At 39.8% G+C, this 14283-nt stretch overlaps 2 protein-coding genes across 4 annotated transcripts in view; one reads left to right on the top strand and one right to left on the bottom strand.

The window, feature by feature from the left end:
* grik5 (glutamate receptor, ionotropic, kainate 5) overlaps positions 1-2896 on the top strand; it is a 93261-nt gene extending 90365 nt beyond the window's left edge. For 2 of the 3 annotated variants that reach the window (XM_074682648.1, XM_074682649.1), the window contains 2 exons: positions 52-218; positions 1419-2896. In XM_074682648.1, the coding sequence (XP_074538749.1) occupies positions 52-218; positions 1419-2054 (803 nt within the window). In that variant the 3' untranslated portion in view covers positions 2055-2896. The remainder of the gene's footprint in view (positions 1-51; positions 219-1418) is intronic. The other variant, XM_074682650.1, reaches the window with a different exon arrangement.
* A 7534-nt stretch (positions 2897-10430) lies between these two features.
* LOC141801307 (cell adhesion molecule CEACAM1-like) lies at positions 10431-13605 on the bottom strand. The gene is made up of 6 exons (XM_074684302.1): positions 13286-13605; positions 12625-12951; positions 12375-12486; positions 11607-11641; positions 11429-11484; positions 10431-10973 (listed from the first exon to the last, which is right to left on the bottom strand). Exons 1-6 carry the CDS (start codon positions 13341-13343, stop codon positions 10842-10844), a joined length of 720 nt encoding a protein of 239 aa, XP_074540403.1. The 5' UTR covers positions 13344-13605; the 3' UTR covers positions 10431-10841.
* Between the last annotated feature and the right edge of the window lie 678 nt (positions 13606-14283).

Here is a 14283-nt window from a genome sequence, read left to right as displayed (position 1 = left end):
GTTATGTTTTTGAGTGCTGATATTTGTTTCCTGTGACTCCCCCACTTGCAGGTCTTGGCATGGAAAACATTGGGGGCATTTTTGTGGTGCTGATCTGTGGCCTCATCATTGCTGTGTTTGTGGCCATAATGGAGTTTGTGTGGTCGACACGCCGCTCGGCAGAGACCGATGAGGTATGCCCCCATACCTGCCCTCGCCGACCCCACAGACACACCCCAGTAGGTTCCCATGGCATCCCGCCAACCCTTTAAAATTATGATGTTTTGTGTGTGTGTGTGCCTTTAAGAGAGAGAGAAAGTGGGTAGACTTTCAGCTTTGCCTCCATTTGTTTGTGATTGTTTGTGTTTGTGTGTGCTGTTACATTTGGTTCGATGTGTTATGTGCATGTGAGATGAGAGGAATGTTTAAGTATGCAACACTGAACTGCTGTAGTGTCCAAAATGTTAACAACATAGAGATTTTACTCTGCATGTCCTGCCTGTTTTGAAGTCAGTGTGCTCTCTTGGTGTTTAACAGCAAGTGTTTGTGAGCTAAACTTGATGGTACGGATAAGCAATATTGAGAAATGCCAATATTTGCTTGCATAAAGAGGTAGTGTGATTTTTTTCCCTGGCATTAAATGTCATGATGTATCTTCTTTTACATGCCTCACATGTACGCTGGTATTCTTCGTTTCCATTCTTGGATTACCTCTCATCCATCTCACTGTGTGTCTCCCTCTATCTCTCTCAAACACACTCCTCCATCAGTGTCTGTTTTCCGATAATGAGTACTGTTTCTGTTTATGTGAGCACATAAATTTTTATGATTTAATGAGAATGTTGTTTGTCTGTAGTTGACATGTTGATGCATTTTGTCCTTCATGCGTGCAAATTATCGTAGTGGCAATGATGGGAATAGATTTGTGGGTGTGTGCACAGCTGCTGTATGCGTGAGTGTGCCTCAGTCTATGTGCACCTGATTTTGAAGGCCTGCCTGTTTGTTCATAGTGCATAGTGCCATAATGAAGTGCTCATGAACTAAACAACATTTTGGTGTTCTGTTTGTGTGTTTTGGATTGTAATAACTCTCTCTGCTCCTTGGATATCCTCCCATCTCTATCCATCTCTACCTCCTGCCCCATCACCTCCTCTTTTCTCCTTTCAAACCATCCCTCCACCTGTTGATCTCTGTGCCCTCGCTTCTCCTGCGACTTTTTCTTTACCATGCCTTACTGTGTCCGTTCTTTCTGCCTTGTTCCTGCCTTGTCCTTTTTTGTTTTGCCTTTCCTTTTAATTTGTTTCTCCTCTGCTCTCCTCTTTGTGTACTGCCTTACCACTGTCTTGTTCTGCTGCCTGCCTACTTTGTGTCCTTGGCACCCCTCCTCCCTTTGCCTCTTTCCCTTCCGTCTCTCCTCCCTCCTTGGTATACCCTTTTAGGTGTCTGTCTGTCGGGAAATGATCACAGAGTTTCGAAACGCCGTCTCCTGTAAGAAAAGCTCCCGTATGCGCCGCCGTCGGCCTCTCAGCAGCTCTGCAGCCCTGCGCCATCCCACACGCATAGCTCTGGGCGCCCCTCGGCCTCTGCGCCTGGTCCGGGAGATGCGCCTCAGCAACGGCAAGCTCTACAGCGGAGTTGGCCCACTAACAGGTGGAGCTGGAGGTGGGGGAAGCGGGGGAGGAGGGACAAGCCCTTCAGATTTGGGACCTGGGCCCCAGCGGATCCTAGATGATCCCTTGGGCGCCAACAGCACCCCTCCTCCACCAGCCCCGACCCCTGTGATGCTGCCTGCCCGCAGCTGCACTCATGTCAGAATCTGCCAGGAGTGTCGGAGGATCCAGAACCTGCGGTCAGGCACTAGTCTGGGATCAACCACAACCAGAATACCACCTTCATCAGCACCCCTGCCTCGGCTACCCCCACCCCCGCCCCAGTCTTCGTCAAACACAGACAGTGAGGGTGGAGGGGGGCCCAGTCCAAGACGGCTACATCACAGCCCTACACCTCACACCCCGAGACCCATCCCACCGCCACAGAACAACAACACCACAGACTTGCTGGGTGACCAGGAATGAGACACAGGGGGCGGGGTGAGGGGCTGTAGGGAACTGGTGATGAGGTGACTATGTGCTGCTGAGAGAAACCCTGCTTAAAGAAGAAGAGGCGGAGGGAATAAACGTGAAACTCTGTGAGGTGATAGTGAGCGAGACGACCTTTAAAAGGAGAATGAACAGGAAGAACTGTTAACCTTTCTCAAGATGAGTCCTAGAATTGGCCTCACGGGCCAATCAGATTGTGGGATGGTCATTTGTAAGTCCTCTTCAGAACAGTTCAGTTTGGACATGTCTGAGATGAAATGCTCATGACCAGATGACGGTTTCAGCTTGGCTCCTTTTTTCCCTCCTTACTTCCCTCTTACCTCACCTTTAGATCTGAGGGTGCTGGTTTTCTTCCACAGACATGAGCCTGGAAGATGACTCCTCCCTCTAGTACAATAAAGCCTTGTTGGAGGACATACTGTATCCGTATGTGATTTAAAACTAAGCAACTAAAAGACTTCCAGAGAAATATTTCCTGTTTTTTTTCTTTTGTTGTCTTTTTTTCTTGTTTTGCTACCATTGTTCAAAGTGGGAACTTCAGAGTCAAATACAGACTACGTGTGCCAATATGGTGGATTATAACATACTAAGAAATATAACTCCTGCATATTGTGTTTTGTGTCCCTCCCTGTCCCCAACAGCTGCTTCTGGGATGGAATCAGGAAAGTTGGATGAACAACTTACAGGAAACATATTGCAAACAGTAGCAGAGGAAACTGTCAGTCTGTGTGTCTTTATACTATACGTTTGTGTGTGTGTGTGTGTGTGTGTGTGTGTGTGTGTGTGTGTGTGTGTGTGTGTGTGTGTGTGTGTGTGTGTGTGTGTGTGTGTGTGTGTGTGTGTGTGTGTGTGTGTGCGCGCGTGTGTGTGTGTAAAAACATGTGTGCTTCCTGTAGGTCTGCCTGTTACTACTCAAAGTGAGGAGAACCTTGTACCCAGCAACAGCACCTGACTACAAATGTAAGATAATCAGACAGCAACAAAAAGAGGAAAGAGACAGAGACAGAGACAGAGGGAAGGAGCAAGAGGCTTTGAAATGTGAAATTAATGTCCCTCGTTATCCTGGTAACGCTTGCCAAGCCTTTACTTCTTTTTCACCTCTGCTCGCACAGCCGAGGAGAGATAGAGGCCGGACAAGGCGGAGGCAGAGATAGAGAGGAACAGAAAGAGAGGAGATAGAAAGAAGCAGAGTGAAAAGGACACTACTGAATCTGAATGAGAAATCCCCGACTGAACTACTTCCATTATTAGATCTGTCCTGATCTGTTAATTCTGGGCATCTTTTAAGGGGCTTGTTAATGCGCCAGCAGGCTGTAGCCACAGCTTCTTTGCCTCTCGCCGTTTAACACACAGACTTGGCTGTCCACAGCACAGACTCCTGCCAGAGTGATAGACTCAACACAGCCTTGTCAATACTGTCTCAAGCTTTTGATCGCCTAATTACTCCCCTCGGTGGCTGGGGACTCATTCAGGAGGGGGCAGAACACACTGAACACAGGGAAACATGCTGGTAAATGGATTGAGAAGAAATGCATGTTTTTCACTCTGACTGGGAAGCAGATGGGCTCTATCTTAATTATATTGTTAAAGTTACTACCCTAACTAAAACAATCTAAACACATGAATATAAACACACATGAGGTTTTTTTTAAGGGAATACACCGGTGAATTTGCATGATTCCGCTTTTTGACTTAAAACTGTGTTCAAATTGTGGTATTGCTACTGTTAATTTAAGGAGAATATCATTTTTAATAGATCTCAAAGCCCCCCACAGTAGCCACTGCCTTCACAATGAGATTCATGTAGAAAGATGGCCAATAATTAGAACTATTTACACATCAGGCTTGTGTATTATTTTATTTTTATCAAAAATAAATACATTAAAAGATATTATTTACTTATGCTGCCAACTTTTTTTTTCTTTTTTTCTTTGAAAGTTAAAAAAAGAAAGACAGTAAATTTCTTAAGTTGATACCACAAACATCTAGGGGAAAAACAGACAAACTAACACATCATCAGCCATATCCTGTTAGACTTTATCTTAATCCTCTCACCTCCCGTCACCACTCATTTTTTGGCCGATCAATCTTCTTATTAATCCAAATGGAATTAAGCGCTTGCTTCAGCTGGCACTTGGGATCTGAAGATAAACAAGTCAAATCAATTTCAAGTCCAAAACAATAAACTGCATCAGCTTATTTTCACAAATGAACAGCATGTATCAGGTGTCACATCAGGTTACTGCTGCTCGATTTCAACCTTTAGTAAAAACCTCTTCAGGACTTTACATCCATGTACTACCAAGCTCTTTTAAAGAGTCCCCTCATCAAATGTTGTACCTGTGTCAAATGATCCAAGCCATATGTTTCCTGATACTTCCCTCAATAGCCTGTCAGCTCCTTGGTGTATTTTTTTTTTTTAACCTGACATCATAATCAACTGCTGTATTAGCATTTTCTGCACTGTAGGTCACTGACTCATCAGTGTCTCAGTGTTGATTGAATCAGTTACCTAATCACTTCCTAAAATAGAGTGACTCAGTACTCACAGGACAAGAGGTGGATATTTAACATCCTCGGGGCTAGTAAGTGTTCTTCCATTACTTTGAAGGGTGTTTAAGGAAAATGATTTGAGATAAAGAGAAAAATAATTCATCATTGTCAATGCAAGATATTAGCGTTTGCCTATTTTTGTATGTTATGAAAACATTCCCTTGCAGTTTTAATGAATTTAATGTTTAACAGCAGGTGATTCTTGAGTTTTGAAAGTCAGTGATTCCCAGCTCCTGAATGCAACCATGTGTACTTTATTTTTATCTAGTGAAGTGTCCTCATGTTGCAGCTGGTTCTGAGTGTTTGAGTTTTCTCATTAAACGCCCAAATCCTTGTCACTGATAACCCCAACATCACAAAGTATCCTGAACATACTGGGGAATTAATGAAACAAGGACCAGATCCTTCACTGACTCCCCAATTATTCATGCCCTGCAGTGATAACAAGTATATAAAGGAACATGCAAAACCACCGGTGTAGCCCTTCAAAGGTCCACTTGAAGCAGTTTTTTGTCAAGGCTACATTGAAACATGAAATATTGCTTCTGTTTTTGCTGTGAAACGGATTTGCTCATATTGTGCTGATTATGATGTAAATCTATTGTTTGCACACATTATGCTGATTCTTTGTACGCGTGCAGTCAACAGACGAATGCTTCATTTTGATGCATCTCTTTCCATCTGTTTCTTCTTCCTTTGTGTTCAAAATGCAGACAGAGCAACAGAAGTCAGCCTGTTCCTAAGTGTTGTCGCTGTGCAAACTCATGCTCCTAAACAGATCTTAATTTCTTCATCCTTTGTCATCCAAAGGCTGTAAACCAACTGGTTGTTTTCAAATATGTTGTCAGTCTCTTTCAATGTCTTCTTCCATTTGTTGTGTGTAAAAATAGACAAAAATTTGTATGTGACAACACCACAGAGCCAAAAGGTGGTTATCAACAGCTTTAAACCATAAGCTGAAAGCATTTATCTGTTTTAAAGCATTTTCTGTGTAGAGGCAAAGTGAAGCCAAAATATCACCGGAGTGATTATATAAAGGAAGGGAGGGTCACAAAACAAATCAGATGGGGTGTCCCAACAGTCACCCTGAACAAAAAACTTTTTTGTTTACTTTTAAGTTCTTTTCTTTGGTAATTTTTCATATTTCTATACTAGTGCTAAATGGATTATTAAAACTGATGATGAATATTATGATTAAATTGTTGTTATTATTCCTATTGAAGAGCAAAAGGTTCTATAGTGTAACTGTGGGTGGAGGGTGGGGATGAGAGGTGCTGGGAGAAAGGTGCAATGATGTTCTTCAGAGAGACTGCCCTGTTGTTCAAACCTATAGACACACAGATTTCTTTTGGAATAAAAAATATTCAAACAGTCCCTCTGTGACATGGCTCTTTGCTTTACGACAGGTAGGTTTCTGACTTTTTATACCCATGTCTGAGTTAAATATTAAACCAATATTCAACATTAAAAGAGGGGGATGAGTTACTCAAATGTCTCCTGAAGGTTTTTTTTGTGGTGTTGTTGTTTTCAACATTTCCTACTTGTCTTTGAAGGAAGGTTTGCAAAACTTTACTAATTCAATCCCTGTGAAGCATCTGCAGTATCTCAGTGTCTAACCTTATTGTCCCTGCAGTTATCCGAGTGAGCTGGGATAAGCTGGGAGCTGTGTCGTGTTAGGAGGGAGGATGCACACAGATGCAGAGGTGGAAAAACACCACAACAAACTAGGGCTGCACGATTATCGCAATCGCAATCGCAATGTCAGCACATGCAATTACGTAATCGCAACAGAGGATATTGCAATCGCAATCGCAATGTCAGCACATGCAATTCAGATTTTTCGCCATGATAACCAAGCAAGTCTGTAGACTCATCATGACACAACTTTTTTTATTAAATCACAAGCACAATCGCAATCGCAATATTGTCCACCTAATCGCAAATAGCACCTTTTCCCCAAATCATGCAGCACTTCAACAAACCCAGCTTGCCCCTCTGAGGAATCTCCACCAGTACACTCCAGAGTCTGACCCTGAACAGTATGTCTGAGTGGTATGCTAAAGTTTCATTTTGAAGCAGTCCATAGTTGGCGCAAATTATCACCAAATGTAGCCGTCACATTGTTGTTAGAAACACAATAGCAACCATTTTTGCTTTCTGGCATGGGGCAAAACATAAATATTAGTTTTCCAACAACAGAGCAGTTAGCATGTCTGACTTTGACCTTTGACATCTTGGCTTTTCAACACGAAGCAAAACCACATTAGCACCACTGGAGAATGGAAGTGGTTTTGCATACATGTCCATGCTAACCATTAAGTCACTTCAAGGAGCCAATTCAAATCACCTTGGGGAGGCCTCGTTTCCCATTAGGTGGGCTATACAAACAATGCACAGGCTCCTTCACTTCCATATTCTCAGGGTTGCAAGGCTGGAGGATGACTACAGTCTACACATATAGTCAGGGAGAGATGATTAAAATCATCCAGATTTGATTTTTCGAGGAACAACAGCCAGAACATGTTCTAAAGGACAAAAACATTATCCTCCTTTATGCATTCATTGTATCTTTCTGATTCGGGCTTTTTGCTGAAAAGCTCTTTAGTGCAAATGAAAACCAAGAACCAAAGACTTGATCAGGTCACTAACAGTATAGCTCTTTATCCTAAAACAAAAGCCAAAAACATTGTAAACTGTAATCTCTGCCTCATAACTGTGTATCTACTTTATTGAACGATTAAAGCAAAAGCAAGAGGACTAAAATGCCTCAAAGGTGCTGACGTGATGGTAAATAAACCTTATGCATGGACATTTTAAATATAAATGATCAAACTAATACTAATTTTCCCTTTTTATTTGAATTTTTTAAACAAAAAATATTCTCACCTACTGGCAGAATAATTACTTTTATACAATATCTGTAATAACAAATTATTTAGCACTTTGTTGCAATAAACAGTAAATCAGCTAAAAAGATCGAACATAGATATATGTGTTTCTGCAAGTTTAACGTAAGAATTTAGTTCTCTTAAAGAAGACAAAAGATTTTACTGTTTGCTTGTTAGTAGTGTGGTAAACTCCATGTTAATGCCTCTTGCTCTAGAAGACTGAAAATCATGACTGTCAAAGGGGGGAAACCACCGGGGTGATCCTCATTATTGATAAATCTCATAACTTTTCTCACTTCCCTAACCTTTTTCAGCAGCAACCCCTACCTCCCTAAAACAATTTATCCCACCTGAAAGTTAGATACAAACCAACCACAAAAGAAGAGGAAGTAACAAGCTGCACATTTAATTAAGTACATCAACAGGGAACCATGAAAACATGAGAAATAACTGTTCAGGTACAGTGATCCTGCTGGGTTTGAACATCTTTAAACTACGATACCCTGTTCCCTTTGAGTCTTTTGCTCCATCACTCCTCCTGTAACACAGCAGCCCCATGTGGTTGGATTGAGGTAATGTTAATAAAAATTATCCAGTGATGTTAAATTAAAAAAAAAAAAGAAACCATGGTGATGAATTTCAGGATCATTACAAAAGAAATTGCAAATGTAATGGCATCATATCACCAAAAGTGCTGTGTTTTGAAGTCCAGCCTTTTTTCTACAATGTGTGACAGACAGCTGATCAGCAATGAGTTCATGCAGCTCCGACACACGTATTGGCGTTTTCGACTAACAGAACCTGCAGCAGGTTCCCTCTCAGCCTGAGAAGTATGATGATGTGGAAAGTCTTTCATAAACTTCTAACACCGCTTTTCTTATCTTCCTTCTCTATTTCCTGTCATGTCAGAACTCTGCAGCTCAAAAGGAAAATGATGAAACCACAGATTAGGCAGTTCTGTGAAAATGGAGTTCATTGTGCAATTTGTCACAACCAAGAGTTTTACTTTGGAGAAAAAAAATGAGGGCAGTTCTTAAAGCTACTTTTCATATACAAACGGTCAAAAAACAATAGATGTGTAATGTTGGAAATTCATGGTTCAAATTATCTGCAATCTGCACAGCTCTTAGTTAGAGACTTATTAAACCTCTAAAGGAAGACTGAAAAAACTCAGCAAGCTGCATGTTTGTATCTTCACACAACACCTGGTAATCCACTCAGACGCCTCAAAGTGAGCAGCCACAGGTTCACACCCTAAGACTTTCACACTGAATGCTGCTGTAGACCTAAAGGTGATAGTTTATGACAGTTAGCAGTTTGCAGTGATGGTGTGGATCATTATGTAAACTTTCAAACCATATTCTCTCACTTGAGCACAGCTGGCACACAGAAACTGTAACATCTGTTAGCAAGCGTTTGACACTTACAGTGAGCAATGACCTGCAGGCTCCATTGACTCAAGACAGATAAGCCACACATATACCCAGTGTAAGTACTAACAGTACTGAAAGCATATAATTTTGTTGTTTTTGTTTAAATTAAATAAATTTTAGTCTGATAAAATAAGTGGAATCCGGAAGGAGCAATAATAACATGACACAGCACAACCACATGACCACATCAGGTCAGCCCCTTCCCTCGGCTCCCATGCACACAATAAAAAAAGACAGGAGGTATGTCAATGTGTAACCATTGTGTCTAATGTTGGTGAATTCTGTATTTGCACAGCAGTGAGAAGCACATATTTCGGAGCAGAAGTTGACATTTGAGTTTTTACATCCAGTGAGCACCATCAGCTCACTTTTCCTTTATTTCACCATGAGAGTATCATTGCACAGTTTGTGCCCTTTTGGTCTTCCTCTTTTGATGGCCTTACAGTAAAATGAGAACAAAATCTCTGAGAAAATCTTTCATGGTATTAATGTTGTCACAGAAACAGCTTTCGCTGGGTGTGACCTCTAGATTATGTGGCACCTGGGGAGTGACATTGTGTCTGCTGAGTGTCGCCTGTAAAATGGTATTAAATCTTACCCTATCCTAATATTGGGTCTTAGGTATAAGTATAATAGAGTAGGTATTTAAAGATATCATATGTTGTCAATAAGAAAAATGACAAACTATCTGCTGAACTGAAGACACTCCCATCTGCCTCCACAGATATTCTTGGTATTGCTAAATCAAGAATACTTCCCTACTGACTTGTTAAAGTCTAACATTACAGAGCTTTTAGCTTTGCTGTAAAGACTCTTAAACTCTCAAGAAGTGAAGGAAGTGAGAATAAAAGCTGTCTCATCTGAATATGGGGATTTTATTTTCAGAAGTGCCTCTGCCCTACTCTGCAAACACGAGCTTTAGTCTGGCCTCAAAACCATTATCTGACTTGTTCATATGCCAAAGTTCATAGCCCGCATGTAAATAGTATGTTTATGGGAGTCTTTTACTTTTACATTTTACCACACATAATTCTCATTATTCTGTGCTTGACACTTTTTATCATTATGATTTTTTAATCGCATGAATACTCACTTTTGATGATCTTTCTACATCATTCAAAGGAGGATATATCCTGGGATTCTTTGACATTCAGACAATTGTATGAGTAAAACATGATTAACCCACACAGAAAGTAATGACATTTATTACATTTCCTCTATTTTGCATCATATGCTCCATTCTGAGGTGTACACAGAAGGCTGCGAATGTCAAAAATGATTATATACATATCAATGAGGGTTTGTGTTGTTGAATGCTGTCATAATACTGTTTAAAAAATAAATAAATAAATAAAAATAAGTCGCTGAGTCCAAATGAAGAGTTCTCCAACATCAGAATCAGAACCAGAGTCAAAATCAGATTTATTGCCAAGTCGTTTTTACATTATGCAGAACCTGTCTTGGTCAGTTGGTGCAATAGTTGAACAAAAGAAAAAAAATCAAATAGCATAAGTATAATATCATCAAGAATATAAAAAACATAAGTGTTTGAATTTAAAAGTAAAAAGTGACAAATAAAATCTGTTCAAAAATATACACAAAGAGCAGATAAAACTGAAAATATGTATAGAATAACTGTTTGTTCAAGGGGGGGTAGTGCCTGACAGTGCAAATGAACAATTGTGCATAATAAATAAATGACGTGTCTGGGGGGTCAGAGGCCTTGTTGATGTGACCAGCTGTAGATGGGAAGAAACTGGTCTTGTGGCATGAGGTTTTGGTTCTGATGGACCCCAGCCTCCTTCCAGAGAGTTTGTGTCCAGGGTGAGTTTTTTAAATGCCCCACCAGAGAGATCACAATGCTGCGTGGCTGCAGCATACATCTTATCTCATACAAACACTCCACGTGACATTACGATCTCAGAGTATGTGACCTCATACCCAGCCTTTGCATGTTGGTCATTGGATGAAGGTGCAGTGGTTCTTGATGGTTTGCTTTTGACGTCAGAATAGACCACATCCTACAGGTGTGAGAGACAGGTGTCGACTTTATTGCTTAGTTGAATCTTTTAAGTTGCTGGGCTGTAAATCTTTTCAGAGATGTACTTTTATGCAAAGACTCCAAAATAAGCAAGTGATTTTTCTGTTTTCTTAGTTTCAGTAAATTTTATCTTAAAATACATAATTTAAGCTAGATTCACTGGACTAGTCCAGGAAAAAAAACAATATATTACAAGCAAAAAGCTAAGTCTGAATTGCTTGCCACAGGTTAAAAAGATCTGGCAATGTAATTGATTACATTTTCCAATGGGTTTCTTGAATAAAATGATTTTCTTGTTTCAAGAAACTTCACATCATTTTTCTGGACTTGATGGGTGAATAGAGCATATGTTAAGTCTGTAAGAACTTTTAACTTAAAACTTGAGAAAAATACTCTCTTGAGTTCAAACATTTGCAGCATTGTGTCAAAGCTTACCTGCTCTCTGAAGAGAACAGATGGCCGTAGCACATCCCTCACTGGACTATCGGTGTCTATAAAAGAACAGGCTTTAGTTAGGGGAAGTGAAACAAACTGGAAGAAAGGCATCATAAAGACAGACTTCAGGTGCAGTTAGAAAACAAAGAGAAGAGGAACTTGTGCTTTTATTTCTCACCAATGACGACGTTGTGTCTGACAAAAGAACCTTGCCTATGAAAAGAGAGAAGTGAAGTGATCAGCCCATCATAGTCAGTGCATCACTAAATAACCCCTAAATAATAAAAACTATATACCTGAATACTATTTGAACTGTATATTTCTTGGCTGAGGAAAATAGGAACTTTTTAAACCATTTTTTAAGTACATATTTTTTAATGCGGTTATAGAGTGAGTATAATAGCTTTCTTGGTTTCAAATGTATGATAAAAAAAATGTAAATATGTTAGTTAAACAAAAATGGCATTTTAACAATATGAGTAAATTCATGAAATTCAAAATGAGAAACATGGTATAGATATTCAAAAGAATGCTGAAAAATAATCATAAACAGGCTCTGAGCACATGTCAAGAAAACATATGATGCAATATTTTGCAAAAACAGATGAAGGGGGTGGGCCATGATTTTTGATTTGTAAAGACAGATTGAAAGATGTTGGCACACACACACACACACACACACACACACACACACACACACACACACACACACACACACACACACACACACACACTCAAAAAAATATTTATTTTTAAGACCAGAGGACAATAAAATCAGAATTATCCTCATTATGCTTCACACAGTGTAAGTGTTCAGTGGGGAGGGAGATGGACTAATTAGTGAAGACATGCTTCAAACTAGGGGTCTGTGCTGAAACATATTCGTGCTCTTTACCACAACAGTCTTTCAACAGTCAACTGTACACTCCTGAACACACACACCTACCGTCTTATAAAGATAAAGTAAGCTACAGCTGTCAGGATCACTAACAGCAGAATGACAGAAATCACTATACCAGCGATTCCTCCTGTTGAGAGCGACATCTGTTCTGGAAGTTCTGGAAAAACAAACATGACTGATCAACTCTCAGTGTTTCTGGCTGAAATAATGAGTTTCATATGCCAGCTTGTACAAAAAAATAATGTATCTGGTAAAGTTGAGTGTCAAACAAGAATGTCAAAGTGTTTGTCCGTACCTTGTATTACAAGGTTGGTAGTTCCTTTCAAAGAACCACTGGGAAAGGTGGTAAGGAGGCAGGTGTAAGACCCTGCATCCTGAACTGTTACATTTTTAATAATCAAAGATTGTTCTGAAACATTCACTCTGTCCTTCAGGAATGTGTCAGCAGGAGCACCCTCGGTGCCATTAGAAACAATAATGGTTATCATTTTGTTTTCTGGCTGCAGCAGGAGCTTCCACTCAACCTGAACAACTCGATCTTTTTTCCCTTTGGTGAGGTAACATGGCAGCTTAACATCACGGCCAACATATCCTGTTACTTCAAATTTATCTGTCTGGAGACCTAAACAAACAAGAACAAACACAAGAGGATATGGCAGGAGATATTTAGTTTGATGGAATAATGGTTGCACAGTGGTGGGCTTTTTAATATTTGATTTATCTGCATTCAGAGTGCAGTGTGGATCAACATGGTGTTACAGGCAGATTTTTGATTTTAACTCATGGATGTGCTCTAATGAAGGCATAGTTATCTGCACAAGACATGTCATAAATTAAAAAAAATTGACTCAACGCAGTAAAAATCTGCTTCTTGTTCTGATAAATAAGCAAAACTCCTGATTGATTCTACAATGAGATTAGCCTTTATGACATAAATTTCAAAAGACAAGTCTTACCTTCAAGTGATGCGATGTGCAACAACTTCAACAGTAGCAGGGATAACTTGTATTTCATACTGCCACACGTTTGGAGAGGACATTAAAAATTGAAACTCAGAAAGTTATCCCTGCTGATGCTTTGAGGAAATTTTGTTGTAAAACTCTTGAACAGTGACAGACGCAGTTCCAGTAATGCAGATCCGTGTTGTGTCCAGTAGAAACATAGAACGATATAAAAGAGGCAACGAAAGTGTGAAAAAAAGAAAGCTGGGTTGCACGTGGTAAAGAAAAAAAGAATAAATCACATTATGTGCAAAAAGGAACGAGCAGTCACACGAAACACAACCACAGCCAGACTGCGGTCGGGATAGCTCTCACACCTAGAAAAAGTTATAGTCAGGCCAGCCCCAATTTGTTTTGCAATGCTTGTATATTCCAGGCATTACGGCAACGTGGTTAAAATGACCGGCCTTCAAAATAAAACCCACGTACAAGTATGGCAATCAGTCATTGAATCACCCAATGATAAAAGAATAAATTCTGATGCAGCATTTTAAAATAGCCTAAAAGCCTTTCAAAACTTTTAACTTATAAAATAAAATTTAAAAATGATATAAAAGCTCAGTGAAGTGTCATGAGCTAATTTGCACCAAGTTTTCATTCAAATTGAAAGGTTAATATAGATAATTGATGAATAATTCATTTTCAGGCTGACAGGCGCCCACTTCCGGGTTACACCCAACCAAATTAGCCAATTGTAATGTATAGTTCCACAATAAAAGCTTTTAAAACCTTGGAACTTAGCTAATTTTGCTCTTGAATTCAGATAATGATAAAAAAACCTAATTCAAATAATTAATCAATGACTTCACTTTAGGCTGATAGTAGACCACCTCAAGGTGACACTTGGTGAATATCATTTTTAGTTTTACCATATATCTGCCATATTTGTAAGTGTAACTCTGTGATTGATTATTTATGGAAGCCTTTTATGTCACTACAAATTTGTTGCAAAT

Source organism: Halichoeres trimaculatus, unplaced genomic scaffold (assembly GCF_033239565.1).
Source record: "Halichoeres trimaculatus isolate MK-OKI-2021-1 unplaced genomic scaffold, fHalTri1.1 fHalTri1_scaffold_12, whole genome shotgun sequence".
Classification (NCBI taxonomy): domain Eukaryota; kingdom Metazoa; phylum Chordata; class Actinopteri; order Labriformes; family Labridae; genus Halichoeres; species Halichoeres trimaculatus.
The sequence above is the reverse complement of the archived record's forward strand: the minus strand, read 5'-3'. Positions and strand labels throughout refer to the sequence as shown.